The 14,335-nt window shown below is 36.7% G+C and overlaps 1 protein-coding gene across 12 annotated transcripts in view; it reads right to left on the bottom strand.

Moving 5' to 3' along the window:
- Nucleotides 1–14,335, bottom strand: part of USP34 (ubiquitin specific peptidase 34) — a 282,857-nt gene that overhangs the window by 125,662 nt on the left and 142,860 nt on the right. For all 12 annotated transcript variants that reach the window (XM_054244928.2, XM_054244930.2, XM_054244931.2 and 9 more), the window contains 6 exons: nt 12,367–12,521; nt 10,845–10,958; nt 7,389–7,488; nt 7,112–7,271; nt 4,047–4,173; nt 3,803–3,950 (listed from right to left, as the gene is read on the bottom strand). In XM_054244928.2, coding sequence (XP_054100903.2) covers nt 3,803–3,950; nt 4,047–4,173; nt 7,112–7,271; nt 7,389–7,488; nt 10,845–10,958; nt 12,367–12,521 — 804 coding nt within the window. The remainder of the gene's footprint in view (nt 1–3,802; nt 3,951–4,046; nt 4,174–7,111; nt 7,272–7,388; nt 7,489–10,844; nt 10,959–12,366; nt 12,522–14,335) is intronic.

The raw sequence follows: 14,335 nt of genomic DNA, 5'->3' as shown, positions 1-14,335 counted from the left end.
CCATTTCAGGAAAATTTCTCCAAACTGAACAATATAACCTGCCAAATTCAAAAGGCCCAAAGTTAAATACCTAAATATGTAAATACTGAAGCATCCATCACAATCATTGGAAACAGACCGATACTCAGGCCCAGAAAACTAAGAAAAAGGTGAAGACTGATTATCTCTGTAAGTAAAAATACTACATGTTAACTGGGCACAGTGGCTCAGGCCTGTAATCCCAACACTTCTGGAGGCCAGAGCGGGCATATAGCTTGAGCTCAGGAGTTCAAGATCAACCTAGGCAACACAGTGAAACCCTCTTTCTACTAAAAACACAAAAAATTAGCCAGGGATAATGGTGCCTGCCTATAGCCCCAGCTACTCAGGATGCTCAGGTAGGAGCATCACTTGAATCTGGAGGTTTCAGTGAACCAAGATCATACCACTGCACTCCAGCCTGGGTGACAAGGGAAGTTTGTCAAAATAAGCAAACAAACAAAAAATATCAGAATTCAGAATGGCTTCAGAATTCAACAGCAACAATGAAATCAAGAAACAATGGAGAAGTTCCTCTAAAATTTTGCACCAAAATAATTTCCCACTTAGAATTCTATACCCAGCTAATTTATCATGTGGGTATGAAAACATGAGATGCCTATTTTTAATGATGCAAGGAATCAAAAACCCCTGTTAATCATCTCACAAGAAACCACTGAACATAACACTTCATTGTATTCCAGAAAGACACACACAAAGTCAACCAGTAACAAGATTGGTATGGATAATGGAAACAGAATATCCAACACAGGAGAGAAGTAAGGAGAATTACTAGACAGATGACAAAAGATATCACACAATCCCTGCTGTGCACCAAATATGGAGGACAGTAAGATCAGTGTGACTTTAGAGAAATGCATTATTGAGGGTTATCATGACTCAGATCACTGCTACCATTGTACTATCTTCTCTATGTTACAAAAGAATGGACAATGAACCTGGCCCAGATTTTTATCTGTAGTTGGACTGTCTTTACAAAGTGCTAGTGAGGTTCCTGCTCTCACCTCCACGTCCTACTGCTTGAATCAGCAGAGGACATTTATTTCATCCTACAGAAGAAATTCTGCTTTGACCTACTCCTGAGAGTTATGGTAGATCATGAAGAGCTTAGAAAAAGAAAATAAAATACAAATTCAATGAAGATATTACTGTTGGATATTCTAGTATTTTTATCAACATTAAAGCACTAGGATATGTCTTAACTGTGCTGAGACCTATACTTGAGAAGTTTCCTACTGATATCCCCAAATTAGGTTATATAGATGTGTACGGAAGGTTTATAGCTTGTCATCTTCTGAAACCCTTTATCTAATAATAGACATATATTCCTTTTTCTTAATCCACTATGTTTGTGGTTGCTAACCTGTTTCACAAAACTAAAAAGGAACACATACATGGAGGTAAAACTATATAAAACACTAACAACATAATAAATTCAAAAATCAAGACAGTATTAAGAGGAAGTGGAAATGATGTTATTGGGTAGGAACACAACAGTAGCTTCTACTAATATTCTAGTTCTTAATCTGGATGGTAGGTACATGCGTTATTCACTTTAGTATTTTCATACACTCTAAGTACAATACATTTCAACCTAATGAAAGCAGATACATTTGTATCCAGAAATTCCATAATGAGGTATTTATCCAATATACATGAAATAATGTAGACAAAGATATTCTGTCACATTGTTTGTAACATCAAAAGAATGAAAACAATCTAAATGACCATTAACAGAGAAAAGGCAAAATAAATCAAGTTATTACTATACAGTGCCCTACACAGATCTCAAGAATGAGGTAACTTACTCCATGATCTTATACAAAATGTTTTCTAAGATAATGATATGCCTTACAAGCAAACAATACAACAGTAAAGATGGAATTCTACCATTTGTATTTTAAATATGTATGTATATTAATATTCTTACATTGTATCTTGATATCTCTGGAAAGAGGTATCAGAAACCGTTAACACCATGTGCCTCAGGAAAAGGAAAACTGGGTGGTTCACAGATGGGGCTAGGAGGTTAACTTTTCCACATTATTTTGTATCAAAAATACTAGTCATTTGATACTTTAAAAAAATTACTGATACACTTCACAAGATACATATGATTCACCGTAAGCATGCTGTCATTAATCTTTGGCTCCTTACCTAAACATGCCTAAAAATTATCACCCTGCTCATATAGGTAGATTAAGAAGGTCCTAAGAAGCAGCTTTTAAAACTAAGCAGTTTTTCTAAATATGTATTCACACCTTTAGTATTAAAATTATTTCAAACCTTTAATATTAAGTAAAAAAGTAACAACTTTCATCATGATGTTTCTTTCAGAGTGTTTCTTTGATTAGCTCATATTCAATGTGCCATGGAACTACACTAAAAATTCACTAGTAACAGTAATGGAGGAATCACAAATATATACATATATATGTGAGGCCTAAATGAAAAATTTCTTAAGATACTTTTGGCAAGCAAGGAGAGGTGCACAGGTGGGACATGAAGGTATGTTATTTTTATATATGCAGAAAAATGAAAATGAAATATATGAAAAAAGCCAAAAAGGAAAAAAAAAAACACTATTGGTATGACTTTTAGCAGTGGAAAAAAAAAACAACACTATTGGGTTAAAGTGGATCAGTATACAAAATCTTAAATTTATCAATAATCCCCAAACTGCTTATGAAATAAACTTAAAAAGTTTTTAATGGTCAAATCAAAAGTCTAAAATAGAATTTTCTGAGAAACTAATGAAGACTTTTTTGCATATAACATCCAAAGCAACTCTTAGCAGCTTCTTACCTAAGAATCAATGGCACCAAAGGGAGGGGAGGGTGAAGGGAGCCATGAATATGGATGGTGGACCTTCAAAGTAAAGGTTCAAAGTTGCTACTATGGTTTGAATTTTTTTCTCTCTGAAAATTCATGTTGAACATTAATATCCAATGCAACAGATTTTAGACATGGGGTCTTTGGAGAGGCCATGAATGAATTAATGCCATTATAAAAGGGTTTGATGGAGGGAGTCTGTTCCTTTTTTACCCTTCTACCCTCTGCCTGTGAGGAGGAAGCATTCAAGGTGCCACTTTGAAAGCAAGCCCTCACCAGATGCTGGTACCTTGATCTTGGACTTCCCATCCTAGGCTCCAGAGCTGTGAAAAATAAATTCTGTTCTTTACAGATTATCTAGTCTGTAGTATTGTTATAGCAACACAAGACAAACCAAGACAGTTGTGATATATGATATGATATTAAGAAATAAAGAAAGAGAGAAAGAGGAGAAAAAGAGAGAGAGAGAGAGAAAAAGGGGAAGAAGAAGGGAAAGGGAGAAGAAAAGGGAGAAAGGGAGAAGGGGAAGAGGAGGAAGGAAGAAGAAAAGAGAAAGAAAAGAGAGAGAAAGAGAGAGGGCTGGGAATTGTGGCTCATGCCTGTTATCCTAGCACTCTGGGAGGCAGAGACTGGCAGATCACAAGGTCAGGAGTTCGAGACCAGCCTGGCCAACATGGTGAAACCACATCTCTAGTAAAAATGTAAAAATTAGCTAGGCATGTTAGAAGGTGCCTGTAATCACAGCTACTCAGGAGGCTGAGAAAGAGAGAGAAAAAGAAAGAGAAAGAAAGAAGAGAAAGAGGGAGAGAGAAATGAGAGGAAGAAAGAGAGGAAGAGAGAAAGTAAGAGAGGGAGGGAGAGAGAGGCAGATAGAAAGTAGAGGGGGAGAGGAGAGAGGGAAGGAGGAGGGCATTTGAATTGAAAGGCTTACCAGGAAACTCTCCTTTTCGGTTGCTTTGCCCAAACTCCTGAAGCTGAGCTTGTTGATTTATTTGTTCTTTCTGCAAATTTTCATACCAATGAGTTACTTCAGCCCTAAGATCTGCTACCTGGTCACTAGGATACATTTCAATAGTCATCTGAAATATGAGATGCAACCAATTTAAAAATACAAAAAGAACAGATATTTGACCTGAGAAATGTTAACAACTTGGAAATTAAAACTATCTAAGTACCTTATCAGGAAGTCCAGCTGGCTGGCATACAACCCTTAGCGGCAGAGACTGTTTGTCACTCAGTGCTTTCAAATGACTACTAATACCAGTGCCTTCAATTTGCCACTGTCTCAGATGATATGCAAACCTAAAACATGACAAAAAAAAAAAAAAAAAACAACACATAAAAAGGATACCACTTTAAACCATTTTAATGTTACAGAAGTTTTTAACATCTTTAGTTCATTCCAATTTATTCTACAGCAACAAATTTAAGTTCAGATTCATCATACTGAATCAAACCTAAATGCGTAGTAACAGCTAAGAGCACGTAACAAAATAGTCACCAAGAAAAATTACTGAGGAAAAAAAAAATCTCATTAAGGCCATTTTTTTTAAATGAAGAGGGTAGAAATATTAATAGACACGGAAGGAATTTAAAAAAAAAATCTAATCCAGTAAATGAAATAGTAAGCTGTGATTCCTACATTCAGATGAAAAAAAGATACTAAGAAATATTTTTCACGGACAGAAACATTCTAGTAAATATATACTAACCAGTCCAATAGAATTTGAGAGGCAATTCACGGCTGCTAAAATTATAAAGTGAATTACAAAGACTTATTTATATTTCAAAGGACATAGGCACCTAGCATGATAATCACTAAACATGCGTGAATTTTCTAACTAATTTCCAGATGTGAAAGACAGGATTCCAAGGTACCTGAATTTAGTTAAAATAAAAGTCTAAAACTAATTGGCAATTTTGGAATAGAAGGATAAAAAGTGAAGGAATGAATGAACTTGTCTACTTTCCACATGATCCAATGTATGAGCCAAAGATTATTTGTTTTTTTTTGAGACGGAGTTTAACCCAGACTGAAGTGCAATGGCACAATCTCGGCTCACCGCAACCTCCGCCTCCTGGGTTCAGGCAATTCTCCTGCCTCAGCCTCCTCAGTAGCTGGGATTACAGGCACGCGCCACCATGCCCAGCTAATTTTTTGTATTTTTAGTAGAGACAGGGTTTCACCATGTTGACCAGGATTATCTCGATCTGTTGACCTCGTGATCCACCCGCCTCGGCCTCCCAAAGTGCTGGGATTACAGGTGTGAGCCACCGCACCCGGCCCCAAAGAGTAATCTTAAAACACTGTTTCCTGTTACATATTCAAGACCAGGGTTTTTCCACAGTGGTGCTACTGACATTTTAAGCCCAATTAATAACTTGTTATCAGAAGGCAAAGGAAGAGGGGTGAAGGAGCTATATCTCATGCTTCAATATTAAGCAGCAGCCCACCAGATATCAGTAACATGCTCCCTTGCTGTGATAATCAAAAGTGTCTCCAGACATTACATACTATGTCTTGGTAAACAAAAACACTTCTGGCTGAGAACCACTGTTTAAGACTGTAACTTTATCTCTTTTTAAAAAGAAAACCGCTTAAGACATTATTGTCTTAATATACAGAACACATAAAACAATTATATTTTCAATCTACAAATGTTAGGCAACTTTCAATTAATAATATCACTAAGCACATCAACAACAAAATTTTGCATGAAAAATACCTAGGCAAATTTTTTTAAACTACTTCTTAGTTTTGTGACTATTCAATTTTATCCATAATCTAGTTGTTCTACTAGTAACAAAACATTTTTATATAAACTATTTTATATCAACATTAACTTCTGACGTGAAACATGAATAAAAAGATATCAAGGACAATTTTTTTTTTCCCACAACTGAATTACAACAAAATTTGTACTTCTGAGAAGAAATTTTTGGACTTAATTTTATTAAACTTATAAAACCACCACCGAATGCTCAAAAAACGAATACATTTTTAAAGACTTAGAATAAGTACTGATTTTAGACACTGTTAATGTTGTGCAAGGACTAAGGATGTGAATCAACAGGACCTTTTTGGTTTGCTGTTTGTATATCCTATAACATAGAAAAAATTTTGGAAGTACAGGTTTCATTAACAGTAACTATCTCCAAAAGGAAGAGGGCAATTACAGTAGACTTTCATTTTTTACATCACAGTGTAATATATAAATTTTATAATATGTATTTGAATAAGATACACCACCACATTTGCTTTTTTAAAAATTTTATTTTTTTAAGTGGTTAAAGTTAAAAGGCAGTATGAAGTTTCTGTGGAAAAAAAAAAAAAAAAGAGTTCCCTTCCACATTCATTAAAAACACAAGAAATTCTTCAAGTGGAATTTCTATGAATTGCAATCATAATCAAAGTAAAGAATTTTGTAGTGTCTAAATGTTTCAAATCATGGAAGTATGTTATTATAAGGAATGTATAAAATACCTTTACTATACAATATTTCTTGATATTTTAAAAATGTCAATAAACTATCAATTTCAATATCAAACTAAGATCTGAAGTTGAAAAAGTTACTAATTTTAACAATTTTTTTCAACACAGTTCTTAGTGCCTTTACATTTGCTCATGATTTTTAACAGAGAATTTCTTAAAACTATCTACTCACCTTTCATTTCAGTCGATATATTCATAAATATTAATTTGCTTTATTTCTGTATTACACAGGTTATGTCTAAATTAATTATACAGATATTCATTAACAGAATTTTTTGGTCATGTTTCCATGGTAAATGGAAATTCAAAATTAAAATACTGTCTCCTAGTCCAGGAAGAAAAAAAAAACAGCAAATGAAACATATGACTCAACTTGATTCAACTATGAGATTATCTGATGTTGTTGGTAACAGTTTTAGAGACTTTTTTTAGTAGTGGTGTTCTGCGTTTTTAATCAAAGTCGATACTTTTTTGGAGATGGAATTCTAATAATTCTTATTCATGCATACCTGCTCAAACTCTATTATTAAAGCTGTGCAATATTTATCAGGAACCCGTACTGCCTATTTCAAGGCAAAATGGTATATATTCTTAATAAAAATTACTTCTATTACTGACATTTCACTTTGGTAAATTACACTTTCTATGTGACCCCAACAAAAACTTTAGATTCACTTTAAGACTATTTATGGAAATGCAGGAATAAGAATGAAATTCATTCTAACAGTGTGATATTTAAAAAATTACCTTCTCCTAAACGCTTCCAGATGCGTCTTCAGCATAAGGAGTCCTCTTTCTATAACCATCAGACTTGAGTGTGATTCCTGTTCAAGACTGCTAGAAGCTATCATAAGACTCTCCATGCACTTACTAATAAATTCCTGCTCCTTCTCCAAACCCGTTTTACCTGAAAGCCAAATGTTTAGATACATATATTAGCCTTATATTCTTGTTTAGCTATATCAAAGAAAAACTACAGTTTAACAAAACACCCTCACATAAGACAATATTTCAAATCACTTACCATTAATATAATAGGAGTTGATATACTGGATAGCTGCTCGACTGACATCACCAGATTGTGCTCTTAAAGCAATGCCCCAAAATTGGTCCATACCACAGAGCTAAGGAAGAAAAATAAGATACCTCTAAATTCTGTTTCTCAAATAATGTAACTCATAAGAATTAAGTATCAAAGGTAAAAATCATACAAATACCCAAGAGTTTTAATCTTATAAAGTATTAATATGGCAAATCCTATTATTCAGTTATTAAATAAAAAGCCTTAAAAATTTCAATTAATGAACACACCTATACTAGGTTCTAATATTTATACAGCACAAACGACATTTACTTCTTTAACAAGTTATAACTACGTAGTAGGAAAATTCAAGTCCTTAAAAACATACTACAAAGGAATAAACCCAACTGAAATACAATAATGAGCACAATGCTTCAATGAATCCATCTAACTCATATTGAAAAAACCACTGCTTTCTTGTATTCGCAGAAAATTAACAAGAGCTGCTAATTCAAGTTTCTCAAAAAATTTTTTTTTATTTTTATTTTTGAGACAGAGACTCACTCTGTTGCCCAGGGTAGAGTACAGTGTCACAATCTCAGCTCATTGCAACCTCTGCCTCCCAGTTTTCAAAGGATTCTCATGCCTTAGCCTATAGCTGGGATTACAGGTGTGCACCACCACATCTGGCTAATCTTTGTTTTTACACACAAAAAAACCAGCAAGGTTTCTCCATGCTGGCCAGGCTGGTCTCTAACTCCTGACCTCAGTTGATTCGCCTGCCTCAGCCTCCCAAAGTGCTGGGATTATAAGCATAAGCCACCGTGTCCAGCGTCACTCTAATTTATAGTGTTAACTATGAGATGACAAAGACAATGTTTTCACTGAAAACTACAGAAAAACTGGGGAGTGGAAGCTCCCAAAAATTGAACAGATTGAAGAAAGGTGTCTTAATAGGTAGCTGAACAACTTTAGTTGTTCACCTACTTTAAAACAGCAGTATTATTTCATAATATAGCATAACTACTTCTTAGGTGAATCAAATAAGTTTAGTTGTCTGAAATTACCAAACAAAACAATCATAGTGGGCTGGGCACAGGGGCTCACACCTGTAATTCCAGCACTTTGGGAGGCTGAGGCGTGCAGGTTGCCTGAGCTCAGGAGTTCAAGACCAGCCTAACAAGGTGAAACCCTATCTCTACATACATACATATACATACATAAATAAAATTAGCTGAGCACAGAGGCACAGGTCTGTAATGTGAGCTACTCGAGAGGCTGAGGCAGGAGAATCGCTTGAACCTGGGAGGCAGAGGTTGCAGTTAGCCAAGATTGTGCCACTGCAATTCAGCCTAGATGACATATTTATCATAGTGATACTGAAGCAAGAGTTAAGATTTTAAAAATTCAAAAAATCTATTCAGACAAGAAAAGAAGGTAGTAAGAAGATAAAATAAAAGCATTTTAGGTGTAGTCAAAATTATTCTGGCCGGGCACGGTGGCTCACATCTGTAATTGTAGCACTTTGGGAGGCCAAAAAGGGCGGAAAACTTGAGATCAAGGGTTCTTGACTAGTCAGGCCAACTCTACTAAAAACAGAAAAGTTAGCTGGGCATAATGGCACACTCCTGTTGTCCCAGCTACCCAGAAGGCTGAGGCAGAATTGCTTGAACCTGCGAGGTTCAGCTGCAATAAGCTGAGACTGTGCCACTGCACTCCAGCCCAGAAAACAGAGTGAGACACTGTCTCAAAAAAAAATCATTATGGCCTGGCACAGTGGCTCACCGCTGTAATCCCAGCATTTTAGGAGGCAAGGCAGGTTGATCACCTGAGGTCAGGAGTTCAAGACCAGCCTGGCCAACATGGCAAAACCCCACCTCTACTAAAAATACAAATACTAGCCAGGCATGGTGGCACACCCCTGTAATCACAACTACTCAGGAAGCTGGGGCATGAGAATTGCTAGAACCCGGGAGGGAGAGGTTGCAGTGAGCTGAGATCATGCCACTGCACTCCAGCCTGGGTGCAGAGCCAGACTCCATCACAAAAAATAATTTAAAAATTATTTTTTCCTTTTTAAAACACTTTCCCAAAACTTGCTAAGAGATAAAATTCTTTTTTTTTTGGAGATGGAATCTTGCTCTGTTGCCCAGGCTGGGGTGCAGTGGTGTGATCTCGGCTCACTGCAACCTCTACCTCCCAGGTTCAAGTGATCTCTTCCCTCAGCCTCCCCAGTCGCTGGGATTACAGGTGCCCACCACCAGGTCCAGCTAATTGCTGTATTTTCAGTAGAGACTGGGTTTCACCATGTTGGTCAGGCTGGTCTCGAACTCCTGACCTCAGGTGATCCTGCCCTCGTGGGCCTCCCCAAGTGTTGGTGATCAGAGGAGTAAGCCACTGTGCCCGGCCAAAATTATTCTTTCCCATACTAATTAACATCCGTTCTCTCTACCTTTCTCCTAATGCAACACCAACTTGTTAAGAAAACTATTAAAAAAAAAAAAATTACTACATCAAAGCTACTATTACCCAAATGGAATGCCCAAAAAGAAGACTGTCAAGTAAGTCTCTGTTAGCAGAGTACAGGGATAATACATTTAACAATTCCTAGCAGCCAACAAGCCAGGTACATACAACTCTAAGCTAAAGAAGAGCCATTTGTTGGCAGCCCCCAGGTGCCGTATCAGCCCTAGGATGCCACAACCTGGAAGCTAAGAAGAGCCATTTGTGAGAGTTAATGAAGTGATCATCATGCTCAGTTAGAGATGACTCCCAGATGAGAGGTTACTTAAAGTAGCTTGGAATGAAATTGCCCAAGAGTAACTAACAGCTTAGCTGAACCAAATGACATAAAAATCATACCTGAGATAAATCAATCTTTTATTTGAAGTAAAATATTTGACTGTATTATCTAGGAATGTCTAGGATACTGAACACTCACACGGCCTCTTCTGATAAATCAAGAAACATGTAATGTGTTTTCACTAAGCACAACGAATGTTATCTTTGGTAATGAAAAATAAATTTCCTTTATAAAACTTTTGAAACCACAGAATAAAATCCAATTCGGCTGGGCACGCTGGCTCATGCTTGTAATTCCAGCACTTTGGGAGGCAGGTGAAAAGATCACTTGAGGTCAGGAATCCAAGACCAGTCTGAGTAACATAGTAAAACCTCATCTCTACCAAAAATACAAAAATTAGCTGGGCGTGGCAGCAGGCACCTGTAATCCCAGCTACTTGGGAGGCTGAGGCTGGAGAATAGCTTGAATCTGGGAGGTGGAGGTTGCAGGCACCACTGCACTACAGCCTGAGCAACAGAGCGAGGCTCCATCTCAAAACAAACAAACCCAACTGCATTGCACAATTCTATACTCTGTAAAAAATTAATTTGGTAACCTAATTTGATAATCTAATTTGAGGAAAAAAGTTGACTAATAAAGTAAATCTAAATCCATACCTCAGAATTTGAACCACCATCATAGGCACTGGTAGCCAATCGAGCCAAGTTACAGAGATGCTGAAACAGGTTTAAGCCAGTCATGCTAATTGTTTCAGGTTTCAGCTGGGGCATCTTTGGGAGGGTAGGGAAACATAAAACTAATTTAGTGTGATAATTAACAGATTTTATTTTATTTAAATTTTACCAAAAACATTGTACAAGAAAACAAATCAGCTTGAATTTTTTAGTGATAATTCAAAAAAATAAAAATATATAATTATTTGGCTGGGCACAGTGGCCCAGCACTTTGGAGGGCCAAGGCAGGCGAATCACTTGAGCTCAGGAGCTTGAGACCAACCTGGGCAACATGGCAAAACCGTGTCCCTAAGAAAAATACAAAAATCAGTTGGGTATGATGGTATATGGCTGTAGTCCCAACTACCTGGGAGGCTGTGGTGGGAGAATTGCTTGAGCCTGGGAGGTCAAGGCTACAGTGAGACATAATAGCACCACTGCACTCCAGCCTTTGGGACAGAGCAAGCCTGTCTCAAAAAAAATAAAATAAAATGAAAATTAAAAATATATATATGTGTAATTTAATGAACAGTTTATTCAGTTAATAACTGAAACCTGCTGATACAGGTTTCAATTTTCAAGATGTACACAGACTCAAATCAGAGGACAAAAATAAAAACATCTATCATCGATTGTATAACTATACCATACAAAGTTATGGGAGGTATAGATGGGCAGTTTTTGTTAAAGTCAGGGGTTGAAATTTAAGATGGCAAAAGATCTATTTGTAGCTCTGTCTTGGATCTATTAAGTGATTTAGTTTATACATACTAGAACTCATTCATACATATACTCAGTTCCAACATGGAGACAATGTCACATTTTGCAGACAGTCTTTATAATAAGCATAAAAATAAAGTCTATTCCATTATTTTCACTGAGTTTCAAAATTCTAATGGGGATAGTTCATTAAGAAAAATGCCATCTGAGGTAACAGTGGCATGTGATAAAGAAGAACAAAAATTGGAACATCTTTACAATAATGACAAAACTTCTGAATATGCCTTCCCAGAATCTACACATTTGGAAACTGGCTTATCTTCGCCCAAAAGACTGACTGCAATGACAATCATTTAACTAAAAAAGAGTCACAGAAAGCAGTTCTCACACTTGTGGGTGTGAACACCACCCCTGAAAACTGGACTAACGATACTATTATTTTAAAAAACAAACAGAAAAACCCTCCACATTTCTAATTAGTGCTGCCTTCAAGAGTTATTCTAATTGTTAGTCTAATTATTGTAGCTAACAAAACTTTTTTATAAATATAAACTATTAATTTAGATGTAAACAGCGTAAACAACAAAATCAAAGCACAATCTGACCAAAATTATTTTAGGATAGTTAAAATCATTACATTTGGCTACTTAAAAAAGAAAAAAAAAAAGCATTACAGAATTCATATTTCAACAGAAAAAACAGAAACATGGAAAAATAACAAATAAACTGTGAGAAATGCAATTACCTTCTCCAGGAAAAGATGTTTGTAGGTTTCCATACCCATAGCATGTTGATCTTTACTTCGAACTTGATTTAAAAACCAATGGAGTGCATCATCATAACATTCAGAATCTTCTACTAAACAATGCCATAAGATGTCAACTTGCTCTAAACTTAACCCTAGATGAAAATTATAAATATTGTACTTTATTAACTACACATAAAAAAATTACACTTCTCTTTGGCATATGCACATACAGTAAGTCCTCACAACATACAGTTCTTGAAAATTGCAATTCTAATTGAAATGATGCATAAAACTAATTTTACCATACGTTAATTGATATAAAGAAGACTTACGTTCCTATACCATATTTGTGATTACAAAAATATATATATATATATATATTTTTTTTTTTTTTATCACAGCCGGACACAGTGGCTCATGCCTATAATCTCAGCGCTTTGGGAGGCTGAGGTGGATGGACTGCCTGAGCTGAGGAGTTCGAGACCAGCCTGGCCAATCTGGTAAAACCCAGTCTCTACTAAAATACAGAAAACTAGGCCGGGCAGTGTAGCATGCACCTGTAGTCCCAGCTACATGGGAGGCTGAAACAGGAGAATCCAGTACCTGGAGGTGAAGGTTGTACTGAGCCAAGATTGCACAACTGTACTCCAGCCTGGGCAACAGAGTGAAACTCCATCTCATAAAATAAATTTTTAAAAATCACTAAACTTCCTTATTTAGAAGTTGACACTTTGAATATTAAATACTGAAGTGTTAATTATACATACACTTAAGAAAGATTAATACAAACCACTAAGATAGTTATTTATCCAATTTTTGGTGAATCAGTGATGGTGGTAGATGAAATCAAGGACTCAATGGTTACAAACTGAACACCGTAAGGGGCACTTCCTACCACCAGGCAGTTCAAACACAGTAAAATTTTAAGTTTAGTGGGCTCACTTTTGTACATCATTTATGGCTATGCATTTGTATGAGTATCATAGAGTTTACAAACCACAATTTTATTCATTTGCTTCTTTTTCAACCCACTTATTCCAGTTCAGAGTTGTGGGTGGCCAAACCCTATCCCAGCATCTCAGGGACAAGGCAGTAACTAACCTTAACCAGGATGCCATCCTATTGCAGAGTATACTAATACACATGCCCACATTCATTCAGACTGGGATCTTTTAGACATGCCAATGAATCTACAGTGGATGTCTCTGGGATGTGGGATAAAACCAGGATATCCAGAGAAAACTGATGGAGACATGGGGAGAATGTACAAATTCTGCATAGGCAGTGGCCCTGGCCGGGAATCAGTTTTTTTCCTCATTAATGTTAAAATGTTATTTGATGACCTGCTGTAGTTTATTTATATGAAACGTGTATAAAATATTTATTATCGCATCCAGGTGCAGTGGCTCACATGTGTAATCCCAGCACTTTGGGAGGATGAGGTGGGTGGATCACCTGAGATCAGGAGTTCGGGACCAGCCTAGTCAATATGGTGAAACCTTGTCTCTACTAAAACTGCAAAAATTAGCCAGGCGTAGTGGTGAGCACCTGTAATCCCAGCTCCTTGGGAGGATAAGGCACAAGAATAGCTGGAACCCAGGAGGTGGAGGTTGCAGTGAGCCAAGACCTCGCCACTGCACTCCAGCCTGGGCAACAAGAGCGAGACTCCATGTCCCAAAAAAAAAAGTAGCTGGGCAGGGCACATACCTCTAGCTCTAGCTACTCGGGAAGCTGAGGTGGGAAGATTCCTCAAGCCCAGGAGTTCAAGGCTGCAGTAAGCTATGATCATGCTACTGCACTTCAGACTGATTGGATGACAGAGCAAGACTGTCTCTTAAAACAAAAAGGAAGGAAGGAGGGAAAGATGGAAAGAGGGAAGGAAGAGAAGAAGGGAAGGAGGGGAGGAGGGAAAGAGGGAAGGAGAAAAGGGAAAAAATAAAAACTATAAAGAGAAGAAAGAAAGAAA

Source organism: Callithrix jacchus, chromosome 14, assembly GCF_049354715.1.
Source record: "Callithrix jacchus isolate 240 chromosome 14, calJac240_pri, whole genome shotgun sequence".
NCBI classification, from domain to species: Eukaryota; Metazoa; Chordata; class Mammalia; order Primates; family Cebidae; genus Callithrix; species Callithrix jacchus.
This window is presented reverse-complemented; position numbering and strand designations above follow the sequence as displayed.